Source organism: Trichomycterus rosablanca, chromosome 2, assembly GCF_030014385.1.
Source record: "Trichomycterus rosablanca isolate fTriRos1 chromosome 2, fTriRos1.hap1, whole genome shotgun sequence".
Lineage (NCBI taxonomy): Eukaryota > Metazoa > Chordata > Actinopteri > Siluriformes > Trichomycteridae > Trichomycterus > Trichomycterus rosablanca.
In genome coordinates, this window is record NC_085989.1 from 22,754,793 (window position 1) to 22,772,688 (window position 17,896).

General features: G+C 40.2%; 1 protein-coding gene across 1 annotated transcript in view; it reads left to right on the plus strand.

The window, feature by feature from the left end:
- foxk1 (forkhead box K1) overlaps nt 1-17,896 on the plus strand; it is a 49,037-nt gene that overhangs the window by 12,615 nt on the left and 18,526 nt on the right. Inside the window, exon 2 of the mRNA XM_063012586.1 lies at nt 15,902-16,099. Within this exon, the coding sequence (XP_062868656.1) occupies nt 15,902-16,099 (198 nt within the window). The remainder of the gene's footprint in view (nt 1-15,901; nt 16,100-17,896) is intronic.

The following is a 17,896-nucleotide window of genomic DNA, read 5'->3' on the forward strand; positions in this document are numbered from 1 at the left end:
TCTGAAGGTGCTTTAAAACCTGCTTCTTTGGTTACCTTGCTGCTGGCTGGTTGAATTGTGTATGTTTGTCACCTGCATGTTCTGCTAGGCCATTTTGCTTTTAACTCAGCCAACTGCCTTTTTTGTTTTGCAGTGGGCTGCTGTGTGATCTTGATCCTAGATGCAGGTAGCGTCAGGCAGTGGAGTGGCAGTTCCACCTTCTTTTCTTTTTAGCAGGCTGCGTTTATTTTTTTCTAGAGAGCTTGAGTTGCCACTGTGTGGTGGATCGAGTAGCTGGCATGGGTGGTAACTCGGCTTTCGTTTTTTCTTGATTTTATCACTGATGCCCCTGAGTTGAGGGGCAGGCGTATGGCCACCTGCCTTTTCTGACGTTTGCTGGGTTCAGCATATGTCCCTATGTGGCGAATGTCTTCTTTTTCTATTCTGTTTTTTATTACTTTGGCCACCTAATATTTTAGTTACATTTTTTTTTATTTTCTGTTTGTGGCTCTTTAGCCACAGCTCTGCCCTGGTTAAATGTTCTGCTATTGGATTGTATCTCTTGACCTCACAAATGGAGGTTTACCATCGGTCAGATTCCATACTAACATAAAACAGCTTGACCATTTGTGATTTTTAAAAATATATTTTTGTTTATGCATTTTCTCCCTTTTTCTCCTGACTTTAAGCGTATCCAATTACTCAACTGCATTATCCTTCCTTTCTACTTATGCTGATCCCCGCCCTGACTGAGGATAGTGAGACAGACACACAGCCCCTACGACACGTGTGCAGTACCGACGGAGAGTCACACCCTGATCGCCGGAAATAGACATTTTTAACCCACAGCATTAATTGAACAATAACAAATAACTTTATTTAAAGCAGCTAATGGCTAGCGGCAAAATAATTAATTCTAGATTGTAGATGCGTAGTTCTACTAGTACAAACTAAACTCTTATTTAACACAATAATAATAATAATATGCTCATTTTCTGTACAACCAGTTTAAACATGAAAATTGGAACAATTCAAGGTATTATAAGGAATGAATAATTTATTTATTTTAGGCTTATGTGTATACAAAGACTTTTCAATCCGCAGCCTTGCACTTGCAGAAACTGCTCCCTGCAAAAAAAAAAACTGTGAGAATGAACGTCCAGAAAATAACTTGTTGAAACTGAAATACATTTACACCGATCAGCCTCCTTGTTTCTACACTCACTGTCCATTTTATCAGCTCCACTTACCTTATAGGAGCACTTTGTAGTTCTACAATTACTGACTGTAGTCCATCTGTTTCTCTGCATGCTTTGTTAGCCCCCTTTCATGCTGTTCTTCAATGGTCAGGACTCTCCCAGGACCACTACAGAGCAGGTATTATTTGAGTTGTGGATCATTCTCAGCACTGCAGTGACAATGACATGGTGGTGGTGTGTTAGTGTGTGTTGTGCTGGTATGAGTGGATAAGACACAGCCGCGCTGATGGAGTTATACCACACTGTCACTGCTGGACTGAGAATTGTCCACCAATCAAAAATATCCAGCCAACAGCACCCTGTGGGCAGCGTCCTGTGACCACTGATGAAGGTCTAGAAGATGACCAACTCAAACAGCAGCAATAGATGAGCGCTCGTCTCTGACTTCACATCTACAAGGTGGACCAACTAGGTAGGAGTGTCTAATAGAGTGGACAGTGAGTGGGCACCGTATTTAAAAACTCCAGCAGCGCTGCTGTGTCTGATTCACTCACACCAGCACAACACTCATCCACCTAAATAATACCTGCTCTGTGGGGGGTCCTGACCATTGAAGAACAGGGTGAAAGCAGATGGACTACAGTCAGTAATTGTAGAACTACAAAGTGTTTCTATATTGTAAGAGGAGCTGATAAAATGGACAGTGAGTGTAGAAACAAGGAGGTGGTCATAATGTTATGAATGATCAGTGTATAACATATAAGACAACTATAATCCTCAAAAAAAGTTTTATTTTCAGCACTCGCTTGTGAAATTAGAAATGTTAGATTAATAACACGAAACATGCATGTGTGAAATGCAGCGTTTATGAAGGTTACCTGGCTGTGAAAATGTCACTCTGCAACACCATTATGTAACAACATTACAACATATTACACAATAGCAGGCTTACAGCACGGCAGATAAATAGGTAGATAAAACATCAGCCAACATTATTTAGGTTTTAGGTCTTAATACCTTATGAATAATTTAGTTTCTGTTTTGTTATCAGTTGATTGGTTGTTAACAAGTTGTTTTCGTCAGTTTGTTAATTTGATATTATAGCCAGACCTGTCAGCATAGTTGGTGTGTTTTTTAAAGTCATATTTGCTGAAGGTCAGTGCTTTTGAGTACAACCTATTCATCAGAACAGTCCGCCATTCAACTAACCTGCCTCTAGCCTTCCATTCATCAGTATGTCATTTGTGAAGAAAGGATTAATAATAACGATCAATACTGCAGTTGGAGGTGTACGCAGCTATCTTAATTAATCTGTTCAAACACATTTACATAGACCAAACTGGTCCTGACAGATGCCTGTAATATCTTTTCCTGTTTTGTGCATGTCTTATCAAAGTGAGAGACAGCTAAGTGAAGCTTGAAGCTTGTTGTCATGGTGCTTTCAATGGCTCTCTAACAACAGGGACTTAACCAGCGCTGAGTGTGTGCCAGACTTGTATAAATACATACACTGATCAGCCATAACATTAAAACCACCTCCTTGTTTCTACACTCACTGTCCATTTTATCAGCTCCACTTATCATATAGGAGCACTTTGTAGTTGTACAGTTACTAACTGTAGTCCATCAGTTTCTCTACATACTTTTTTAGCCCCCTTTCATGCTGTTCGGTGGTGTGTTAGTGTGTGTTGTGCTGGTATGAGTGGATCAGACACAGCAGTGCTGCTGGAGTTTTTAAATACCGTGTCCACTCACTGTCCACTCTATTAGACACTCCTACCTAGTTGGTCCACCTTGTAGATGTAAAGTCAGAGATGATCACTCATCCATTGCTGCTGTTCGAGTTGGTCATCTTCTAGACCTTCATCAGTGGTTACAGGACGCTGCTTACGAGGTGCTGTTGGCTGGATATTTTTTTGGTTGGTGGACTATTCTTAGTCCAGCAGGGACAGTGAGGTGTTTAAAAACTCCATCAGCGTTGCTGTCTCTTATTCACTACCAGCACAACACACACTAACACACCACCACCTAGGGCTGGGCGATTTTCACGATTAATTCGGTTAATTCGCATGAACGCTTTCACCCGATGTTAGAATGTGACAATCGCGATTGTTTACATACTTTATATTTTAATTAAAATACCAACATGTCACGAAGCAGAAACTGACCAGACGCCCGCGGAATATAAATCAGGGAAAGTTTAAAAACTTTCGGCGAAAACAGTGTACAAAATCAGGTAGAGTCCAAAACCAGCGAAAACCAAAACAGTAAACGGAAGACAACAAGGATTATACACGGTAACGGTTAGATTCAGTAATAAGGAGCGCAAACACGATCGGCAAAACGAGACACAAACAGAAGATTTTAATTAAGATTCACTGAATCAAACACCGCTTAACTGAATCATAATACGGAGCCGATGAGCGCGATCAGGATTGGCTGGAAAGTAACGAATTACATTTACTCGCGTTACTGTAATTGAGTCGTTTTTTTTGTGTACTTGTACTTTTTAAAGTAGATTTTACAGCCTGTAATTTTACTTTTACTTAAGTAAGTTTTGTACTAAGAATTGTAATTCGCTACATTTTAAATCACATCCGTTACTGAGTAAAAAAATCGCGTCTGGGCATGGCTGGATTACTGACCGGGCCAGTGGGGCCAGCACCCAGGGGCCCTTGAGGTCAGGGGGCCCCGGGGGGGCCCTGGCCCAAAACATTTTGCGATGCCTATCAACATTTATGATACAATATATTTTTATTTCCGAGGGCCCTCCATTTTAAGGATCCTCTGACTATTAGGGACTTTCAGGGCCCTAGCCATGCTTTTGGGGCCCCTAGCCATGCTTTTGGGGCCCCTAGCCATGCTTTTGGGGGCCCTAGCCATGCTTTTGGGCCCCTTATGAAAATGGATGAGGCGTTGTGGCACTGCTCTGACTTCGACTTCTGGCTATTAGGGGTCCTAGGAAAGAAGGGGGCATATTTTTAGAGGGCCCTGGTTATGAGAGCCCCTACCAGGGGGCCCTAGAGAAGAGCAGGGCATACCATTAGAGGGCCCAGACTATCCTTAATCCGTCCTTGCGTCTGGGAAACTGCTGCAGTGAATTCTGCGATAGGGAGTCGGATCTTTTGTCTCGGTTCCTTTTAAAGAGCCGTATGTATGTAACGACTCCCAAATGCGCGAATCGGTTCTTTTATTTTGGCTTAAAGGGCCGTTCAATAGAATCAAATAATTCTACGACACATAATAGTAGTTAATACAGTTTGAAAGTTTTATGGGACTAAAATGACACATTACACATCCTTAAATGTTTAAAATGTTGTATCCACCCCCCAAATCACAAGAGGACAAAATCAAAGCTGAGCTGAGTGATCACTTGATGCCCCCCCCCATGTAGATACTGATACAGACTCACTCAGTGGTGGAAACAGCACAGTACAGGCTTGTGTTCCTTTTAAGAAACCTGTAAAGAACTTTTTGTAGTTTTTTTCCTAATGTAAGGAGGTTCTGCTGAACATTATTTCAAATAAAAGTTGTTTGTGAGCTATTCTTAGATATAGATAGATAAGGATATAGATAATTTAGATCTATTTTGTTTTAATTATTGTTAATTATTGTGATATCGTTATTGTTATAAAGTTTGAGTCCCTTAAAAGGATAATTATAGGTGGGGGTGTTATTATTTTTGCACTTCTGCAGCCTTTAATTACAATGTAAAAAAAGAAATTTGAGTCTTATTTTAATTGCATTATACAAGAACAAAAAAAATCGAAATCGTAATCGACAATCGGGTATAATTTTAAAACAATCGAGATTTTTTTTTTTTTTGCAAAATCGCCCAGCCCTACCACCACCATGTCAGTGTCACTGCAGTGCTGAGAATTATCCACCACCCAAATAATACCTACTCTGTGGTGGTCCTGGGAGAGTCCTGACTATTGAATAAAAGGGGGCTAACAAAGCATGCAGAGAAACAGATAGACTACAGTCAGTAATTGTAGAACTACAAAGTGCTTCTATATGGTAAGTGGAGCTGATAAAATGGACAGTGAGTGTAGAAACGAGGTGGTTTTAATGTTATGGTTGATCGGAGGAAAAATGGGCAAGTGTAAGGATTTGAGTGAGTTTGACAAGGGCCAAATTGAAATGGCTAGACGACTGGGTAAGAGCATCTCCAAAACTGCAGCTCTTGTGGGGTGTTACTGGTCTGCAGTGGTCAGTATCTATCAAAAGTGGTCCAAGAATGCAAGTGGGGAGCGAGGGCTGGCCCGTGTGGTCCGATCCAGCAGATGAGCTACTGTAGCTCAAATTGCTCAGAAGTTAATGCTGGTTCTGATGGTCTGAAAGGTGTCAGAATACACAGTGCATCTCAGTTACAGGGCTGTTTTGTCAGCAAAAGGGGGACCAGCACAGTATTAGGAAGGTGGTCATAATGTTATGCCTAATCAGTGTATTTTCCCCTACCTCCCCTCCAGTCTCATTGTGTGTACAATTTACCTGATCATATTTACTTACTGCTGTAGACCTCCACTCCTGACCAAGGAGGACCGTAACTAACACACGCCCCCTCCGATACATGTGGAGTAGCTGACCACTTTTTTTTTTACCTGCACCAGGTATGGTTAATATGGAGATTAGAATTGCTTAAAGATTCACTTAGCCAATCTCCATTATTTCTTATTTTTGTGAAGATGCCATCAACCAGCCAGTCAAGGTTGTAATTGCAGCACTTTGGCCCTCCCTCCCCTGGACAAGCCAGTTATTTACATTTATGGCATTTAGGAGACACTTTTATCCAAAGCGACTTACAGTACTGTGACAGTATATTGTCTGAGCAGTTAAGGGTTAAGGGCCTTGCTCAAGAGCCCAACAGTTTGCAGCCTGGCAGTAGTTATGCCAAGTTCACACTACACGACTTTCTGATTTGTCGGGTCGCTGTACAGTTCACACTACACGACTGAATCTCTTGCACTCGGGAGTCTTTCAGTCGGTGTATATTTCACACTACACGACTGATCGGCGATAGGGGGTTTCACACTACATGATCTATCACCAACTGGAATCTCAGGCGAGCTTCTCTGCTCTCACAAATATCGTTTTGTTACGAAAACAAACACGAGAAGTGACGAGGGGTTTAATGATACCACATCCAAAAATGCACGTCAACAAGTAGCGAGTGATCAAAGTTGTTTGTGCGCTGATGTGCAGCGTAAAATCAAGGAGGAAAAATAAATGAATCTGAGTGGATTTGGCAACACGAACAGCTTGGATTGTTCTATAGTGAGTTGGAGGTTAATAAATATTTTTGCAATGCAGCGTTGGTGTTTTGTAGAGGACGATCAAGTCAGAAATACTGTAAAACGTGTGTGTGTACCAATGTATTCTGATATAAACTATATTATCCCCCTGTCCCACCTGTTTACACTCCTCTCCTGCGTTTCCCCTCACCCTGTATCCTGCGTTCTCATTGGCTGTTTGACATAGCACTCATTGCCAGTCGTGCAACTTAGATCAGATATCTGACATGCTAGAAATCTCGATCAGATCGAGTTGTTGAGTAGTTCGCACATAGCAATTGAGAGCCGAGTTTTGATCGCCGAGCAAACGTCGAGTTGCTCCCGAGCCGGCAAATCTAGCGCCGACCAGTCGCCGAGTGAAAATCAGGGCAAAAATCATGTAGTGTGAACTAGGCATAAACCAGCTTGAACCAGTGACCTTTTGATTACTAGTCCAGTACCTTAACCACTAAACTACAACTGCCCAGTTATTGTCTGTATAACTCGCATGTTGGAAATGTCAGCACTGGTGGGCTAGAGTGTTTTACCGCTGCACCACTTTTACATATTTATTTAGTTTTGAATTGTTAGGGATATTCAATCATTTCAAGTTCACTATGAAATGAGGTTAGATGTACCTCTTTTTTGTTTGTTGTTGGTGCTGATACATTTTAGTACAAACAGTTAGCGCCTCAAATAGCAATACATGCAGAGTGCACATTAGGATTTAGGTGCAGAAATGCACTTGCATGATAGTATTTATACTGTATGATGTGCACAGAGTATTACTAATATGTCATCTTTTAAATGAGAGTGTTTTTTTTTATAATATTACCTGTTGCATTGTGTTGAAGTGATGCACTCTGGTCAAGGTTTATGGATCATCTTGCATCATTTTTTCATATTACACTGGACAACAATGTTTTTGGCAAAAGTTCTGTTTTCTTGAATTTTTTTAGTGATGGTGACAGACCCATTCGAGCTGAACTCAAATGTAGTTTCTGATTGTCTGTATCACATAGAAATTTTGGGGAACATGAGATTAAGTTTTACTGATTATAACACATTCAAATCTTATTCATGTCATTAGTTCAACCAAGCTAAACGTGTTTTGCTTCTGATTTTTTGCTGCTGAGTGTCCAGCAATAGTCAGCCAGCATTGACAGATTCCAGTGGCCTTGGTAACATTTTTCCATTGTGGCAAATGTCTTGGTGAAAGCGCTCGCCATGTTCATCACTTACTGAATCAAGATTAGGGAGGAAATCCAAGTGTGAACTCAGGAAATGGATTTTCAATGACATGTTGCACTGCATCACTTTGTAAGCTTGAAGAAGGTTTAGTTTGGCACTCGATAGTTGCAAAAGAAAATTCTGAACTGATCATTCATGATGTGTCAGATTTGTGGACCTACAGAAATGCCCTAACTAATCTTGGCATCAGTTATTCTTGGGAACACTTGTCTAACATAACGAAAACCTTTCCCCTTTTTGTTTTCATCAGCTCAAGTTTTATGTCTTGTATCTTTTTTTGGGTCCACAACTGTTTTATGTGCCACCTTTTTTCTGCCCTGGAGTCAGATTCTGATGAATTGTTAGTGTGATATGACTCTTTTTAATCACAAATGAAGCAGCAATACTTGGTATATCTGAGCTGCAATCTGAGAAGCGGTGCCACTCTAAATCTCCAGATGTTTCAGTTTTAGTTGCTGTACTTGACGTGTTTCAACAACAGTTCCATGTTCTGGTACATTTCCTTCATGTGTGCAGCATGAAGCATGACAGGTACTGAAGGACATTGTCACTGTATAACAAGACAGCCTTGAGGCTTAACAATCATGAATAAATAAAATGGTACGTCATAGGAAATGTTCGAGGTGATTTTTGTTTTCAGCAGCTCAGAATACATAAGATACACCCAAAAGTGTTCAAGAAACAAAATCTCTGTTGACCATTGTTATCTGCAAATAATAATTACTGTTTTTATTAACCTTTAAAAAACTACACACGTCTTGTGTTTGGTGCACTTACACCCTTGTTAATAACAAACCTGTGTCAAAAGATGCAGTGTTTATGCTTTTGTGCAAGTCTGAACAAACAGACTTGACTATTTAATGAAGCTGCTATTTGCACCGGTGTGTGTGTTTTGTTTTCATTACTATCTTAATAACCTTGGTTTCATTTTAAAACACTGCACATGCACAGCAATTATGTGTTGAGATTGAGCACATAAAATGTTTAATTCACATGCATGATAAATATTTGTAAAAAGTAATGTCACATAATTAGCAACATAATACTCATTACCGAGCAATTCATACTAGTTTAGGACTTGTATTGACAAGAAAATGTAATATTTTATAGTCATTATTATGTTATGAAATACATTAACCTGATTGGCCTCCCAAACCACATGCTACTGCAGAGATGCGGGTTTGACAGGTTGAGTGGATGCAAGAAAGAAAAGAAAAAAAAAAAAGAAGAGAGAGGCTTGTCTGGGCTAAACACCACCACCAGTGCACTACTGATGGCTGAAAGAAGGTCTCATGAAATAATAAATCTACATTGAAAATCATCACCATACAGGTTTAGTGAAAGGTTTCCAACTGTCAGTTACTGTATGAAGAAAGAAGCGTGATGGTCTGGGGCTATTTTGCTGGATCCAGAGTCAGTGATTGGAATCCTGACCCAAAGAGGCTATCACAGTCTATCACATTTTGCAGCCTCATGCAATACCTTCTGGTCTACGTCTATTTGGTCAGAAGTCCAACCATACAGCAATAAAGTGACCGGAAACAAACCTTGAGTCTGGACTGAACAAGAACAAAGATGGTAGGCTTCAAATCAGGGAACTGCTAGCACAGTCTTCACACCTAAGCCCCTTTTCCAATGCACAGTACTGGGGTCAGTACTGGGGTCAGCACTGGGGTGGGAGGAGTGGGGGTCAGGCTGGGGTGACGTGGCAATGCTTATTGCGTCTTTAAGGCTTTAAATCAGGGAATTGCTGGCACAGTCTTCACATATAAGCCCCTTTTCCAATGCACGGTACTGGGGTCAGCACTGGGGTGGGAGGAGTGGGGGTCAGGCTGGGGGGACGTGGCAATGCTTATTGCGTCTTTAAGGCTTTAAATCAGGGAATTGCTGGCACAGTCTTCACATATAAGCCCCTTTTCCAATGCACGGTACTGGGGTCAGCACTGGGGTGGGAGGAGTGGGGGTCAGGCTGGGGGGACGTGGCAATGCTTATTGCGTCTTTAAGGCTTTAAATCAGGGAATTGCTGGCACAGTGTTCACACCCAAACCCCTTGTCTAATGCATGGTACCGGGGCTGGCGCTGGGGTGTTGGGGGGTAGTAATGGGGTGAATTGGCCATGCTTATTAAATCTTGGATGCAGACTGTATAGTGCAACTCGGCAGAGCAGATAGGTTCTAACTGTCACTGTGAACAGGAGTAGTATCTACCTATTAGGGCAATTTAAACATTTTCAAGTTTAAACTAATGTGCATGGCTACTTTAGCTTAAATTTGGTGATTTATATTTTCATATTTCTTACTTTTAATATTTTTGTTGGATACCTAAAGACTTGTTTTATTAAAGACTTCTATTCTATTGTCATTTAATCAGAATATTTAGATTTTTTATTTATTTTTTTATGCATTTTCTCCCAATTTTCCTCCCGAATTGGCGCACTCAATTTGTCTTCCACTGCTGAGGGATACCCGATTGCATCCAAGGAGAGCGTGTCACTGTACACGCCTCTTCCGACACGTGCACAACCCTCCTCTTCTTGCCCCTGCATTCTGCACAGCGTCTTTTCTGCCAATCAGGGTCCTTACACAGTGTATGAAGACCCACCCACCCACACATAGTCCGGCCCCCACCCTGCAGATACTGTAGCCAATTAGTATCTGCTGCAGGCACTGCCAATTGTGCCCACCAGATGGTGCCCAGACTACTGGTGGCAATGCCAAGTTTCGAACCGAGGAGTTCAGAATCTCGGCGTTGGTGTGCTAGTGGAATATCCCGCTGCGCCACCGGTGTGCTGAATACTACTAGGGTTTTTGCTCTTGGTTTGAAGTTGTACAGTCACAAAACAGAGTTGTTTTCAGTGTACTACTGAATATAGTCAGATTTAATAAAGGGGGGTAAATAAGAGGCTTTCTGAACTCTTGTATAGTGATCTGTCATTTTTTTATATTATGCATAAGCAAAGTATATTATTCAATTGAATTAATTTAGTGAATTTCATTGCAGTCTTAAGCGTATGCATTTGAAGACGCATGCACAATATTTCAAATTAAGCCAGTATTATTAGCTCTGCTGTCATTATTTATCATCAGGTTCAGCTGTTGTGGTTTAAATGCACAGACGTTGCGTTAGCCATACTGCTATCAGTATCAATAAATCTCAATAAATTAGTGTAGCCGTTCTCGTCTTGACGATGCAGCTGACATGGAAACTTTTTATATTAACCCATTTTTACTTTTTATTTAATTAAATATTATTACAATCCCCTATTATATTTATAGAGACAGATTTTTGGTTTTATTAACTCCAAACATCTCCAAAAAAATATGAAAAGTGGTAGCCTAGTGGTTCGAGCTGTGGGTTACCAATTACAAGGTCAGATCACAGCTCTGCTGTGCAGCTAGTGTTGGGCCCCTAACCCTTTTGGCTCCAAAGCTTCCAAAGAAGCTGGGTTATGCGAATTTTGTTTATTAGGATTTGAACGTCATGTTTTACACTTTTGGTTACATTTATGACAGGAACGGTAGTTACTCATTACACAAGGTTCATCATTTTGCAAGGTCATATCGAACACAGTCATGGACAATTTTGTATCACCAGTTCACGTCACTTGCATGTCTTCGGACTGTGGGAGGAAACCCACGCAGACACGGGGAGAACATGCAAACTCCACACAGAAAGGACCCGAACCGCCCCACCTGGGAATTGAACACAGGGCCTTCTTGCTGTGAGGCGACAGTGCTACCCACTTAGCCACCGTGCCTCCGGTTATGCGAATAAAGAATTTAATTGTACTGTACATGTGTATGTGTATACATTACAAAGGCATTTCATCTGCCCTAGATTATCATTATGATTATCCTTTTACTGGTTAACGCTAGTTACTGGGTTACTGGGAATGAAAATAATGATATTAATAAAAGACATCCTAAATGACATCACATTAATCCAAAGGGGGTGGGAAGAGTAATAAGTTGGCATCCCCTTACATCCCTACTCAAATCAAGCCCTGAACACAGCTCTGCTTTTCAGAACTGTTTTTGCATGACTATAGACATGCCTACTCATTGACAGTTGTATTTTAGTGGTTAGGGAACTGGACTAGTGCCCTGCCAGGTTGGCACTGTTGGGCCCTTGAGCAAGACCCTTAACCTTCAATTGCTTAGATTGTATACTGTCACAACTGTAAGTCGCTTTGGATAAAAGCGTCCACTAAATGCCAAAAATGTAAATGTTTTTCTGCCCCCTAGCCAAAAGGGTCCAGAACCGGGGCTGCATGATACCCTGCAGTACAATACCATACTTGTCAAAATATAGCACCATTCGTGCCATACCTAATTTGATACTGTCCGTTTCCAGTTGCACAAGGTTACTTGTGAAAGTACTAGAAGTTCGCTGGAGTTGAGGCTGTGACAGAATTTTCCACCAGATGTTGAGTGCAAATACGCAGTGGTATCTGTAAACAATAGCGAGAGCAACAACAGGACAATATTTACTTTGCCCCACTGAGGTTGTCTGTAGCCCTGTTTAAGATTGTTTTTTTCATTTCCCTGCTTTAATAAAATCTAATGCGGTTGGGTTTGAAATATGGCACTTGTATTGTTGTGAAAAATGAAACTATATTGTCAAAAAGAGCCATGTGTAAACACAGTTTTACATTCTTAAAACAGCTTTGGGCATCTTAACCCATTCTCTGAATCATCTGAATAAGCACTTGCTCACTTGTACCCAAGGTTAATATTAAAGATAAAATTAGCTAAACAAATAAGACAGCATTAGGACAGAAGAGAATAACATGCATGATTAAAGCAGGTAGAGGAGTAAACTCTGCTCTGTTGTTAATGTATGGAGGCTAAAATGTAACTGTACCATCACAGTTACAGGTTTAAATTATAACCAGGCTGGTGTCGACAGTATCTGAGGTGTTCAGTGGAGCTTAAGTATTGAGATTAGCTGCAGAATTTCTCAGAATTTCAGGAGCTCTTCACATGCGTAGCTTTAAGAACTTAATATTTTTTATTTGCACTAAACATCATAAAAAGCTACCCTGAGTAAAAATGAATCTGTAGACCGTGGTGTTTTACTCTAATTTCAAAATCAGGAGTTGCAAAATGAGTGCTACATACTGAAGGGATTTGTAATAAAATAAAATATGTGGATGGATGGGTTTGTACTCTTACCTTGAAGGCAGGGCTGCAAAGATAAAAACGAGAAAGCGTTATACTGTTTTTATACACATGTAAATTTGTGTGACTGGTAAAACCCTTTACAACATGAAACATTTGCTGTTTTTGCTCTTGATTACTAGTAAATATGCGTATCAGAATTAGTACATGTTGCAGCTATTTAAGCTAATCTTGGTTCTTTGATGATTTGGAACTTACTGTATGTAGTACCCTACGTTCACACTAGTGAGAAAGCAATAGGCAACCGTTCATTATGTTTTATGTAGAAGCGTGACACCGATAGAGAGACACACAACACTGGGTCAGACCTGTGGGTTACCAGCTGGAAGGTTGTGGGTTGGAATCCCATCTCTGCCATAAAGTTATTGTTGGGCCTATTGTAAGGCCCTTAACCCTTTCAACTCCAGGGGTGCCAAACAATGTCCAACCCTGCGTTCTCACCCCAGCTTCCAACAAGCTGGGATACACAATAAGAATGGTATTGTACTGTATGTGTGTATATGCATATATTACAAAAGTGTTCCATCTGCCTTCATTCATTTATTCATTGCCTGTTTAACTTTGGGGCGGCACGGTGGCTAAGTGGGTAGCACTGTCGCTTCACAGCAAGAAGGTCCTGTGTTCGATCCCCAGGTGGGGCGGTCTGGGTCCTTTCTGTGTGGAGTTTGCATGTTCTCCCCGTGTCTGTGTGGGTTTCCTCCGGGTGCTCCGGTTTCCTCCCACAGTTCAAAGACATGCAAGTGAGATGAATTGGAGACACTAAATTGTCCATGACTGTGTTTGATATAACCTTGTGAACTGATGAACCTTGTGTAATGAGTAACTACCGTTCCTGTCATGAATGTAACCAAAGTGTAAAACAGGACGTTAAAATCCTAATAAACAAACAAACAAACAAACCACAACTTTGTCCTATTTAGTGTCGCAGTGGGTACAATTCACCTGTCCTGTGATGGACAGGTAGGCCTTTCCATCACAGGGCAAACACATACAAATGTATGCACACATTCACACCCAGGGCAAATTTAGTAGCTCCAGTTAATCTGCCTTCATGTCTTTGGACTGTGGGAGTAAACCCACACAGACACAGGGAGAACACACAAACTCCACATGGCTTTGTTCCCTTCAGTCTCTTGCCTAAATTTAGCTTTCATTTAGCTGCTTTTTGCCCTGCATAAAACAAAGAAAAAATCTATAACTGAAAAAGGTTTCAAAATACATTTCAAAACACATATAAGATATTATATTTACGTATTAGCTTGTTACATTTTGGCTTAGAGCAAAATAATAAAATATTCATTGTTTGTCCTTGCTAATGACTGTTATTCATAAAATGTTGATTTATTACTGCTATATTGTAAGTAGACTGATATAGTAGTTGGTTACTGTAGTCACTGTCTGTCAGTAGTTTGTTTAAATGTTTAAATGTAGAAGTAGTTACAGTGTTTATTTTAAAATCACTTTGTGGGGCACAGAGGAAAGTCCTCTACCCTTTCATTCCGTTTTAATAAATGTTTATCCTGCCTTGTGTGGTTAAACATTAAAATAGTAAATGTTTGTAGCTCTGGACTAAATGCAGTGTTTGCAGAGGATTAACTTTTTTTCTTTAGTGAAGATTCTAGTTTCTTGGTAACCAGGCACTCTGGATGGATACAAACATTTTTAGAATAAAGGTTCACGGGTGGTTTATGTACTTGTTCTTTTTGTTCTAAATAGATGATAGTATCAGAAACACAAATACAACTGATGGAACAGTGTAATCAGAGCAAGTCTGTTTTATGATTGAGGGAATTTAACACTTGCACTTTTTTCTGTACTTACAAAAGTATGTTTAAGCTAAGTTAAGATTTTTGAATATGGTTTAAACTTACTGGCCTCTTTATTAGGAACACATACCCTGTCAGCACTCATTGTGGGTGTACAGTTACAGACTAGAACTGTTCTCTTTTTTCCATTAACAGTGTGTTAATCATCCTCCATTCTTGACCTTCACTTTTTTAATCACTGGATGCTGTTGGCTTTATGTATTTAGTTGGAGTGCTATTATCATCCCAACTTTGACTGAGTTGATTACATTTACATTTTTGGCATTTGGCAGACACTTTTTATCCAAACCGACTCGCAGTACTGCAACAGCATATGGTCTAAGCAATTGAAGGTTAAGGGCCTTGCTCAAGGGCCCAACAGTGACAACCTGGCAGTGGTGGGGCTTGAACAAGCAACCTTTTGATTACTAGTCCTGTAACCTCTAGGCTACAATTGCCCAACTGTTTAAAAATCCTAACAACACTCCTGCACCTACTACAACTGCCTAACTGTTACCATGTTAGTGTCAGAACAGTATTAAACATGGCTTACCACCCATCATCTGGTCGGTCAGTGGGGACCTCTGTGGAGTCCTTTTTTGATTGATAAATGGGGGTACAGGGGTGTGACAAATTATACAGAGCAAGAGATGAGCTACAGAGAGTAATTGCATACACACAGTCTATCTGTATGGTAGGTGTGGCTCATAAAATAACCATTTACTTAACATACCAGATAGGATGCACCTAAAGTGCCCGGTAAGTGTATAAAAACACTGAAATACTATTTTTCATGTAAATTCAATTCTTAAAAGGCTTTACTTCTGGTTATTTGAGCTAAGTTTGATAACAACCACTGATTTTTGGTTTAGAGGAACCACATCCTGAGCAGTAGTTCTACCTCATGCTCTTTAACATAAACATTTGACTGTAAAAATGGTACTTAGTCAGAATATAGGGGAAATGTAGCATGTTTTACACCTCCTTCCATGTCCTGCATTATCTTGACTGCATTCTGGCTACTTTACTTTAGTAGTACATACTGCTGCTGATTGAATGGGGTGCAACTTTTTGGTAAACAATGTTTGTGTTGTATTTTGCTGACCTTTGCTTTCCTAGGTAACAAAGGTACAATTTGACTGTTTTAACGTTTGAGGTGTTTAGTGAGGATTGGGTTCATATTAAAATAATATTTTATTGTTTTTCCTTCCAGGTGCACATTTCGTTTTCCCAGTACGGTGATAAAGATTCAGTTTACTTCATTGTACCACAAGGAGGCACTAAAGGAGGAGTCCCCTGTGTCCCCAGTACGACCCCTGTACCCGCAGATCTTGCCCTTAAAAATTAACATTCCTGACAATGACTTCAGAAACATGATGAGTCCCCTGCCTTCACCAACAGGAACCATCAGGTACCGTGGAGTTAAATAATTAATCGTACATTTGTGATCTCTTTAGGTTTATCGATAATTGAAGCCTAATACTGTTCACATAGCAGAGGTTGTCCTTAAACTTTATTCTAATTTAGAGATGTGAGATAACAGACAAAGAAGTCAGAGTTCCATTAATGCTGTTAAATGCCATTAATGCCAAACCATTAATGCGGTTAGAAATACACCATAATACATTTCCTTCTTTTTTTATAAAATGTATCTACCAGAAACAACAATAACTCTCATATTTCTCTATTATCTCCTTCTTTATTTCAATAGTGTTGTATTTTGTAGGTGTAATTGAACAAAAGAAAGACTCAGTGATTTACTCAGTGATTTCCTTCTTCTCTCTCACTCACTGTCCCCTTTGCCTGATACACAGTGACAGCTACTGGCAGGAGTAATTATACAACACAACAAATAGTAAAATATTTTTTCATTTTCTCAACACTACGCTTTGGGGCCATTTTAATAAAGAATTTTACAAAATATAAAGAAAACACCGGAAAAAAACCCAGTCCGCTGTCCGAATGTTCACTCACTGTGTGTGTATGTATATATATGTATGTATATGTATATATATATATATATATATATATATATATATATATATATATATATATATATATATATATATATATATATATATACAGGTGCTGGTCATAAAATTAGAATATCATAAAAAAGTTGATTTATTTCAGTAATTCCATTCAAAAAGTGAAACTTGTATATTATATTCATTCATTACACACAGACTGATATATTTCAAATGTTTATTTATTTTAATGTTGATGATTATAACTGACAACTAATGAAAACCCCAAATTCAGTATCTCAGACAATTAGAATATTATGACAAGGTACAATATTGAAGACACCTGGTGCCACACTCTAATCAGCTAATTAACTCAAAACACCTGCAAAGGCCTTTAAATGGTCTCTCGGTCTAGTTCTGTAGGCTACACAATCATGGGGAAGACTGCTGACTTGACAGTTGTCCAAAAGACGACCATTGACACCTTGCACAAGGAGGGCAAGACACAAAAGGTCATTGCTAAAGAGGCTGGCTGTTCACAGAGCTCTGTGTCCAAGCACATTAATAGAGAGGCGAAGGGAAGGAAAAGATGTGGTAGAAAAAAGTGTACAAGCAATAGGGATAACCGCACCCTGGAGAGGATTGTGAAACAAAACCCATTCAAAAATGTGGGGGAGATTCACAAAGAGTGGACTGCAGCTGGAGTCAGTGCTTCAAGAACCACCACGCACAGACGTATGCAAGACATGGGTTTCAGCTGTCGCATTCCTTGTGTCAAGCCACTCTTGAACAAGAGACAGCGTCAGAAGCATCTCGCCTGGGCTAAAGACAAAAAGGACTGCTGAGTGGTCCAAAGTTATGTTCTCTGATGAAAGTAAATTTTGCATTACCTTTGGAAATCAAGGTCCCAGAGTCTGGAGGAAGAGAGGAGAGGCACGGAATCCACGTTGCTTGAGGTCCAGTGTAAAGTTTCCACAGTCAGTGATGGTTTGGAGTGCCATGTCATCTGCTGGTGTTGGTCCACTGTGTTTTCTGAGGTCCAAGGTCAACGCAGCCGTCTACCAGGAAGTTTTAGAGCACTTCATGCTTCCTGCTGCTGACCAACTTTATGGAGATGCAGATTTCATTTTCCAACAGGACTTGGCACCTGCACACAGTGCCAAAGCTACCAGTACCTGGTTTAAGAACCATGGTATCCCTGTTCTTAATCGGCCAGCAAACTCGCCTGACCTTAACCCCAT